The sequence below is a fragment of the Octodon degus genome, unplaced genomic scaffold (assembly GCF_000260255.1).
Source record: "Octodon degus isolate 3935 unplaced genomic scaffold, OctDeg1.0 scaffold00162, whole genome shotgun sequence".
Lineage (NCBI taxonomy): Eukaryota > Metazoa > Chordata > Mammalia > Rodentia > Octodontidae > Octodon > Octodon degus.
The window spans coordinates 2,627,736-2,637,464 of NW_004524738.1; the positions used below are offsets into that span (position 1 = coordinate 2,627,736).

Sequence of the window (9,729 nt, forward strand, 5' to 3'; positions counted from 1 at the left end):
TGAGCTTTGAACCAAATAGCAGCTTTTACTGAACTCCCGGTGGGGCTGGTCAGGCGCAACCTCAGCGGGCTGCCCTCCAGGGCCAGTCTGTGGCATGCCGGGGACACACAGGCACACACATTGCAGCTGCCCTTCAGTGCTCACTGGGGTGGGCCCATCGAGAGCAAATGCCAGGGTTCTCCAGAGACCAGAGCTGGCTATTGTGACCACCAGGCCTCTCCACCTGGGCCCAGCTGGGTCAGTCCCAGGCCTAAAGGCCATGCCTGAGTCCTGGGCCTATGGGGCCCCACTGTCCTTGCTGTTCCTTGGGAGGAAGATGACCAGCAGCACAATCAGGAGGATGAGGAGACAGGCGGCCACCCCGAGGCCCACGTAGACCCGGCAACGTATGTTCTTCCAGCGCTTCTTCTGGGCCAGAGTCTTGGTTGTCTTGCTGAAGGCAGAACTCTGTGGATGCCCCAGACACAGGGTGTGAGTTAGCAGGCCCCTCAGGGCCTCAGAGCCTGCTCCTCCCAACCACATCCCAGCAGGTCCTGGTCCTGCCACTTCCCCATCCTGCCCTCTCTCTCCACACAAGCTGTCCTGGGACACTTGAGTCTGACTGCTGCTCAAGACCCTCACACAGCCCTTGACCTCAGCCCTGCTTCCAAAAACCCAGAGGCCCTCTGCGCTGGCCCTCCAATAGCCCTTCTACCCGCCTAGAGCCTGCAGATCCTAAGCAGGACCAAGAGCTCCCTCTGAGGATCTCCCAAGCCTCTCCCCCTCCTCCCTGCTCCCGGGCCTCACACCATGTCCAGGAGTTGGTCTGATCGCTGCTCCAGCTCCGCCAGCTTTCCGTCACGCTCCAGGACTTTGTCGAAGTTGTTGAGCATTATTTCCGTCACCTCGTTGGCCTGCTGCTGGCATCGCTCCAGCTCCTTCCCTGCCTGGGCATCAAGCCCAAGGTCAGGGCTGCCTGGGACCTGACCCAGCCCTCACCAGACCTCCAGCTCCTCTGCCCCCACTGTGCCCAGTGATGGCATTTGGTGACAGCATCCTCCTGGCCAGGACACACTGCTATGTGTAGGATAAAGGGCTGGCGCTCCAGGTGACTGGGGCTCCCCTTTGGTTTCCCTGGCTGCTCCTCTTACCCACCAACGAGGGGAGGAAATCAGCTCTGGCTTCCAGCATCTCAGCGTCCTCTGAGCTGCCCAGGACCCCACCCTCCTATAAAGCTTACACCAGCTTGCATGGCTTCAGGACGGCCCCTACCCAGGGTACACCTGGAGGCCAGACAGGGACAGCCACTCCGCAGGGCTCAAGAGGCACTCTGGGCCAGTTCATACCACAGTCTCTGCCTACCTGCTCCTCCTGAACTTCAGATTCCCCTCCTTGGCCCCTGACCAGTCAGGCCAGTTCTGCCTCCTGGCCCAGCCAGCAGTACCCACAGTCACGCCCCTCCTGGAGCTCTGGGTCCAGCCTCCCGATGAGCCAGTCTTCCCCAGTTTGGGTCGACTCATCCAGGTAAGACCCACCCATGGGATTCCCAGGCTAGGCAGCATCTTCACCTAAAACACCCAGCCCCTTTTAGGGGACTGGGAAAGGAAGGGTAGGGTCCAAGCTGGAAAAGGGGAAAGCACAGGGAAGAGGGAGAAAGGTTTGTGAGAAAATCAGAGGCTTGGGAGGTGTGTGGTACACATGATGTAATCCCAGCACTCTGGGAGGCTGAGGCAGGAAGATTGAGCCCTACCTGGGCAACCTAATGATTTAGTGAGAACTTGTCTCAACCCTCCGCACACCCCCCAGTACGGACTGGGGATTGAACCCAAGGTCTTCTTCACACTGAGCTTACATGGGCAGCCCTTCTTTTTTTTTAAATTATTTATTTATTTATGTATGCGTGTGTGTGTGTGTGTGTGTGTGTGTGTGTGTGTGTGTGTGGCCAGCTCAGCCCACCAGGGGGCAGGGCTGGCTGGCATGTGGTGCTGGGGGATTGAACTGCAGTCCTGTGCTTTGGTAAGCTTGTTTTAAGTAGGTGCTTTAGACCACTGAGCCATCTCACCAGCTTTTTTTTTTTTTCTTTTTTTTTTTTTTTTTTGGCAGAACTGGGGATTGAACTCAGGCCCTTGCACTTGCCAGGGAAGCGCTTATTCTACTGAGCTATATCCCCAGCCCCGGGCAGCCCTTCTTAAATTTATTTGTTGTTGTTGTTGTTGTTGTTGTTGTTGTTGTTGTTGTTGTTTTGAGACAGGGTCTCACCACTACACGTGGGTCAAGATAAAAATAAAAAATGGAAAAGGGCTAGGGGCAGAGCTTAGTGCAGAGATTTTTGGGTTCAATCTGTGATACCAAAACAAAAACAAAAAACAGGAAAAAAAGAAAAGGAAAGCTCTGGATGCATGTGCTGGACAGCCCTGTGGCTGAGGCCTGGCGCGAGCTGAGGTGCAGGAGCAGGGCGATGAGTACGTCCTCCACAGCCCAGCCTGCTCTATCTCTTCCTCACAGGGAGCATGGGCCAAGCTCCCTTTCCTGCCAGCCCCACAGCCATTGTCTCCAGCTGACATTCTGGCACTTGACTGAATTCCGCCAAAAACCAAGAACTGAAGGGCTGGAGAGGATGGGGGTGGTCACAGCAAACTGCTTCCCACTCCACCAGGAACGCTCCTCCAGAGTCCTCCTGGCGGCCTCCCACGCAGTCCTCAGCATCCCCAGGATGGACCCCACGATCCTGCTCCCCATGCCAATATCCTAGCACAGTGCTGACTGCAGCAAGGACTCAGCTGAGCGGCTCAGTCGCTTTATAGCCTGTCCAAAAGTAACTCTTGTTCTCAAAAGGATTTCTCCCTGGGTGCTCCCAGCCCAGCAGGAGTTTTGAGGGGCAGGCTCTGAAACCCAAACAGGTCAATATTTACCCATGAGCTAGAAAAACAACCTGCTTAGAAAGGGGCAGGCAAACCACAGGCTGGGGGTGGGGAATAACGAAAAACAGAATCGCTGTAATTCCTGCTTTTCCCTGAGCGGACCATCCTTACCACAATGTCCATTCAACAAGGCTGTTATTTGGTCCTTGGGGATGGGAGTAAGACCAAGTCTCCCTGTGTAGTCCAGGCCGGTCTTCAATTCAGAGAAATTCCCCTGCCTCAACCACCCAAATGCTGGGATTATAGGCATGCCGTCTTATCTGACCCTTCGAATATCCCTTCATTCCAACAGCCCAAAGCAACAGCTTGGGCATGGACAAAGAATTAATCATGAAAGTCACTGCTAGGGCTGGGGACATGCCTCAGTTGCACAGCATTTGCCTAGCAAGCACAATGTCCTGAGTTCCATTCCCGGTACCCCTCTCCCCCCCGCCCAAAGAAAATCCTATCTAGAGATTGGTGGAATGCCGGATGTTATTTTCTCTGTTCTGAGCCCTACAGCTGTTGTTATCTTATTCTCACACAAGGGTTGACATTGGGTCACATTCCCCAGAGGGCTGGCTGTGCCTCCTGCTGCAAGCTGGAGCAATCTATGAAACCAGGCCCGTCTTGGGCCAAGCTGGACCCAGGCCCAGAGAACACATGTGCACGCGGGAGCAGAGCCACCCTGGCCGCAGCCCTCCTGGTCCCCCAAAAGCTGAGGTAAAAGGACATGAACTATGCACACAGGTCTCAAGGGTGCCATGGAGATAAGGTGCTAGGGAGAGTGGGGTGGCAGAAACCAGAGGGCAAAGGCCACTCTGCTCTGTGTCCTGCAGCTCCGCATAGTGCCTGGCAGGTGGTGACATGGGAGAAATATTTTCTGAATGAACTGGGCCTGTTTCTAGGGAGATAGAGACATGTGTGACACAGCAAGAGCAAAGAGTTACAGTGGGCAATGCCAAGAGTGAGTGCCACGGCGCCTACAGAGAGGGTGCCACTGCAATGGGTGACAAGTGGCGAGCAGCTGAGGCACAAGGGTCACCCGGTAGTTCCAGGCCAGCCTGGGCTACATAATGAGACCATCTCAAGGAAAAGTTTTTGTTTGTGTTTTTATCTTTTGAGACAGGGTCTCACGATGGCGTTCAGGCTGGGCCTGATGTCACTACATAGCCCAATTTGGCCCCCAACTCACACGGCGATCCTCTTGCCTCAGCTTTCTGCGTGCTAGGATTACAGGCATGTGCCACCACACCTGGCATTTCGAATTTTTTTTTTTTTTAATGGCGAGTATTGCCACTGGAAGAGCAGGGTGACCCCTTGAAGGATAAGTTGGAGTTGGGGCATCCAGGCACAGACAGGGTTGTGTCCCAACGGGGAAGGACCCAACAGAGGGGAAGGGTGTAGCAGGAGCTTGGGGACAGAGAAAGCCTAAAAGTCTAGGAGAGGACAGGAGCTGGGCAGTGGTGGAAGGCAACTCTGGTGTGGTGGTACACACCTATTATTCCAGCTTCTCCGGAGGAGGCTGAGACTAGACATCACGACTTTGAAGCCAGTCCGGGCAACACTGAGATTGGGCTCTAAATAAATACATAAACAGCCGAATATGATGGTACACACATTGTGATCCCCCTGCTCTGAGAGGCTGAGGCAGGAAGATTACAAATTTGATTCTAGCCTGGACAATTTAGTGACTTATCAAAACTCTGACTAAATAAATAAATAAAATTAACAGGAGGCAGGGGTGTAGCTCAGCCTGAAGACCCTAACTTCAGGGAAGAAACAAACAAGAGCCCATGAGCAGAGCAGTAAGCAGCCCTTTGGGCCCATTTCTCTATAGAAGTAGTAGGCAGGCTTGGATCAAGTTAGAAAAGGCAGGGACAAAGACCTGCCAGAGGGTGGACAGCATTAGTGAGGTATGAGGAGGTGCTGTCAGGCCAGGGCAGGATGCAGGGAGGGGGAGAGGCATTTCTGAGACCTGCCAGGGGCCTGCCCGGTTGTTGCCACACAAAGGGTGGCAGGTCCACAGGAAGTGCTTTGTTTCTTTGTTTTCTTTGCTCTCTTTTCTTTTCTTTCTGAGACAGAGTGTCCCTATGTAGCCCAGACTGGACCCCATGCATGCATGGCGGGCCCCCTGCCCACACCACCTGATTGCTGGAATTACAGGCGTGTGCCACCACACCTGGCTCAAGAAATGTTCCACAGCCTGTTACCCTTTATATAGAAAATCCCCTACAACACCCAAATTTGAATCCCTACCACCCATCCAGGCCTGGGAATGGAAGCCAGAGCCACTTAGGCTCAGCGCTGTATCTTGAGCTACACACACACCCACAAATCTCCTTCCAGGTTCTTCCAGGCCCCATAGTTTCTTTTCTGAAAACACAGCTCTCAAAAATCACCCTGCTAGCTGGGTGTAGTGGTGGCGTACACACAGAATCTCAGCACTGGAAAGGCTGAGGCAGGAGGATTGAGACCAACCCAGGCTACACAGTGATTCAAAGCCAGCCTGGGCTACATAGCGAGACCCTGTCTCAAAGAATAAAACTAAAAACTAAATTAAAATGAAATCTCCCTGCTGAGTCAGACATGGTGGTACATGCCAGTAATCCCAGCACTCTGGGAAGCTAAGGCAGGAGGATGGCATGTTTGAGCCCATCCTGGGTTACTCAGAGATGTAATGAGACCATATCTCAAAATAAAAAAGATCGGGGGGACCGGGGAAATGGTTCAGTGGATTAAGCGCTTCCCTGGCAAGCGCAAGGGCCTAAATTCAATCCTTGGTTCTGCAACAAAAAAAAAAAAAAGGAGCTGGGGTTGTAGTTCACTGTAAAGATCTCAGGTTCAATCCCTAGTACTGCAAGAAAACTCCCTGTTGGTGGTAGAGCACTTGCTTAGTTTCTAGGCCTTAGGTTCAATCCCCAGCATCTCAAATCAAAAACAACAAAAACCTTAAAACCTGCTTGTAGGGAGAGGTTGGACAAGGCATTGATGCATCCTTCTTGTTCCAGGTACTGGGAGACTGAGGCAGAAGGATCTCTTTTTTTTCTTCTTTTGCTTTTTTGAGACAGGGTTTCTCACTATGTGGTTCTGGCTGGCTTTGAACTCCCTATGTAGCCCAGGCTGGCTTTGAACCTGTGGCCTCATCCTTGGGAGTAACAGTCAGCCTTAGGATCATAGGCATGTGACACCACATCTGGTGACAGGAGCTCAAGGCCAACATATTAGTGAAAACTTATCTCAAAAACCTCCCAAACTTCCCTAACTCCCTGTTTTAACTATTTGTCTCCCCTCTCTCCCATTTAAAATCCCAGACCTGTTTAGCACCCTAATAAATTATCCACCCAAGAGCTCCATTCCCAGGTGAAGATGGGTGGTGCAGGCTTCTCCCTGGGGCTCCCTAGGGCCACCTTCAGGGCCCTGTCCTGTACCCTTCTGTTCCATTCCTGCCTCTGCCATTCACCAGCTAAGTGACTAAGACGAGGATGTGGCCTTCTGACCTTCACTTCCTCATCTGTAAAGTGGCCCCCACAACAATACCCACCTCATACACTTCATAATATTAGCTGAAGATTATGTGATTTATTATCAACAAAAGCTTAGCACAATGCCTGGCACATACTAAATGCTTAATAAATAAGAGCTGTCATTATAGATAGAATCCAAATTACCTTACTGCTTTTAAATTTTGTTGTTGTTTTTGTTTTGTTTTGAGACAGGATCTTTCAATGTATGTAGCGCAGGCTGGCTTTGAACTATGTAACCCAGGCTGACCTTGAACTCACAGAAATCCTGACTCAGTCTCCCCTGTGCTGAGATTACTGTTTCTAACCCTAAGTGCAGAACTTCCCATACTCCTTTGAGAACCAGTATCTAGTTTAGTCCCATGCAGCATACGGGCTACTGAAAAGACAGGCCCCTTTCAATGGCCCGGACCCTGACCTCAGCACCTGCTGCCGCCACTCAGCCACCTGACCTCACTTCATTTTCACGATCTCATTATCCCAATCTGACAGGAAACCTTGGCCTGGGGACGTCACAGCATCTGCATTACATTAGTGCATCAGAAAATCCAGGCGTCCCATCAAGGTGCCAGGGATTCCTTTACTGTTACTACTTTTTGTACTGGGACCTGAGTTCAGGCAGGACCTTCCCACTGAGCTACATCCCCAGCCCTTTTTGACATTTGCTTTTGAGACAAGATCTCAATAAGGGGCTGGAGAGATGGCTCAGTGGTCTAATGCACCTACTTGGAACAAGTTTAACAAAGCACAGGGACCGTGGTTCAATACCCCAGCACCACATGCCAGCCCGCCCCGCCCCCTGGTGGGCTGAGCTGGCCACACACACACACACACACACACACACACACACATAAATAAATAAATAAATAGAAATTAAAAAAAAATCTCAATAAATTAATAAATTGCTAGGTCGACCAGTCCGGGCTTGAATTTATAACTCTCCTGCTCAGCTTCCTGAGTGCTGGGGTCATAGGTGTGCACCCCATGCCCAGCTGCCTCAGCCTTTTTTTTTTTTTTTTTTTTGCTGTTTGAGACAGGGTCTCCCTATGCAGCTCTGGCCTTGAGCTCATTTTGTAGTCCAAGCTGGTCTCAAACACAATGATCCTCCTGCCTCAGCCTCCTGAGTGCTGGGATTACAGGCATGCATCACCATACCCAGGTACCCCAGTCCCTTCATGCTGCTAACTTTACTTGTGTCCATCCGAGGGAGGCCTGTGGCTCCAGGCATGAGAGCTTTGCAGAGGACTGATTAGCATCACGTGATTTCTCATCCAACACCCGTCCTTCCCATTGCTGCCCTCTTCTGAACCCCTACACTCATTACCAATCTGACACAAGAAGCGTCCCGAGAATCTATATGGACTAAATGAATCATAAGAAGACAAAAGAAGGCCAAGGACCAGGCAGAGAAAGGGAATGAGAAGGACAGGAAAGAGCTGGGGACTGAGAAAAGGGGAAGAGCAAGAGAAGAGACAGAAGGTAGAGCTGGGGGAGGTGGTGGTGGAAGAGGGTGGCTGCTATGCCCGCCAGCCTGTGATCCATTATTTGCTTCAAATAGACCTCTTTTTTTTTTTCTTTTTGAGACAGGGTCTCATGTTATAGTTCAAGTTGGCTTGGAGCTCATAGTGATCTTCCTGCCTCAGCCTCCCAAGTGCTGGGATTATAGGCATGAGTCACTATGACCAGCTCTCAAATGTACCTTGAGAGGTAGGGGTTCTCCAGTGCCCCCAATAAATCATCCTGCCCTTAGCCTTCCCAAAAGTGAAGGGCCCTCAAAGCCCACCCCTCACCCTGCCCCATCTCTAGCTCTGGGCTCTGAGACGCCTCAGTTTCCTGGCAGAGCTGCAGACCGCTCTGCTACCTTCCTGCCCTGCTTCCTCTTCCTGCCTGCCACTCCCTGGGGAGGAGGATGACCAGCACCACGACCCCTAGCCGGGCGCATCCATCACACCGTAGCCAGCCTTGCCACAGCAGAACCCCAGATCCCCAAGTCGGATGCTGCCTGGCCCCTCTTCCCAGGAGCCTGGGCAGAGAGGAGAGGCGGCAGCAGCTGTCCTCAACACTTTTGCCTTGGAGGTGTCTTGTGAGGACAGAGCAGAGTCTGCAGCAGGAGCCTGGGTGACTCAACTCAGGAATATGCGCTAGGTGGGGGTCAGTAGGGGCCAGGCCTTTGCCACAGTCTGGTAGCCACAGTGGAACTTTTAGTCAACAAGTTTCTGTCGCCCTCCAGTGCCGCCGTGCGCTGCAGTGGCCCCTGCCGCCGCCTCTGCTCAGGTTGCAGCTCCCAGGCCAAGCCTGGCCCTCAGCTCGGGAAAGACTGTGAGGTCACCTCATTCGCACCACTTCTTAGCAGGGGGTTCCCAGCGCTTAGAGGTTCCCCAGGGGATTCTTAACCTCGAACGCGCGGCATCAGGCAGGTATTGTTGACCCCACTTCAAGGTGCGGAAAAGGAGGTCAGGGAGGTTAAATGACTCGCCCGGGGTCACGGAGCCCGGATCACAGCCCAGAGTCTGGCTCTAAAGCTGGTGCCGGCGACCAGGCAGCCCGTGGGAAGCGGCAACTTCGCGCAGCCCGACGGGGTGCGCACCGCTGCCTCCAGCTCCGGGGCAGAGGGCTGGCCCGGGTCCTGCTCCTGCCGCTCCGGCCGCTGTTGCCTTGCCCGTCAGCCCAGTAGGACGCCCGACCCCACCCGCACGCCCTGCCCGGTCCTCACCATCGCGCCGCCGCCACCGCGCTCCACTCTGGCCGCTGCGCGCCCAGTGCCCTCGCCCGCCCGGAGGAAGCTAGCAGCGCGGGGCGGGGCGGGGCCGGCGGGCGGGGCGGGGGCCAGGGACAAATCGAAAGCACTGGGGGACCCGGTCCGTGGGGCGCCTCCTGCCGGGCCACCGGCCGACTTCTAATGACAATCCTGCCTGGTGAATTTGGGTGCGCCTCGGGGGCGCACCTCGTGTGAAATGGGCGCAGGGATGCGTCCTGGTGCCCATCTGGAGCTGCTGCACCGGAGCAAGGGATATCGGGTGGATAGGGTTTGGGGGAAAACGCCTGCGATCGGTATTGTCCGCCCCTGTTCTGGCCACTGGAGGTGCCGTGAACAAGCCCGGAGGGATTATTGCCTCACTCCTAGCTGGTGCAGTGGAACACGCCGGCCGGTAATCCCAGCACTTGGGAGGCCCAGGCAGGAAGATTGCAGAGTTCAGGCCATGGAGTCAGACACATAGCTCAGTGGTACAGCGCCTGCCTGGGAAAGGCAAGACCCTTAACTCGATTCCCTATACCAAATAAATAAATAAATAAATAAATAAATAAATAAGGTCAAGGCCAACTTG

General features: G+C 53.5%; 1 protein-coding gene across 1 annotated transcript; it reads right to left on the reverse strand.

The window, feature by feature from the left end:
• Vamp5 (vesicle associated membrane protein 5) lies at positions 1-9,210 on the reverse strand. The gene is made up of 3 exons (XM_023702928.1): positions 9,117-9,210; positions 789-926; positions 1-447 (listed from the first exon to the last, which is right to left on the reverse strand). The coding sequence occupies exons 1-3, from the start codon at positions 9,117-9,119 to the stop codon at positions 277-279; spliced, it is 312 nt and encodes a 103-aa protein (XP_023558696.1). The 5' UTR covers positions 9,120-9,210; the 3' UTR covers positions 1-276.
• Between the last annotated feature and the right edge of the window lie 519 nt (positions 9,211-9,729).

Coding starts and splice junctions, on each gene's coding strand:
- Vamp5 (XM_023702928.1), bottom strand. Junction 448..788: donor CAGACCAACTCCTGGACATG/GTGTGAGGCCCG, acceptor GGGCATCCACAG/AGTTCTGCCTTCAGCAAGAC.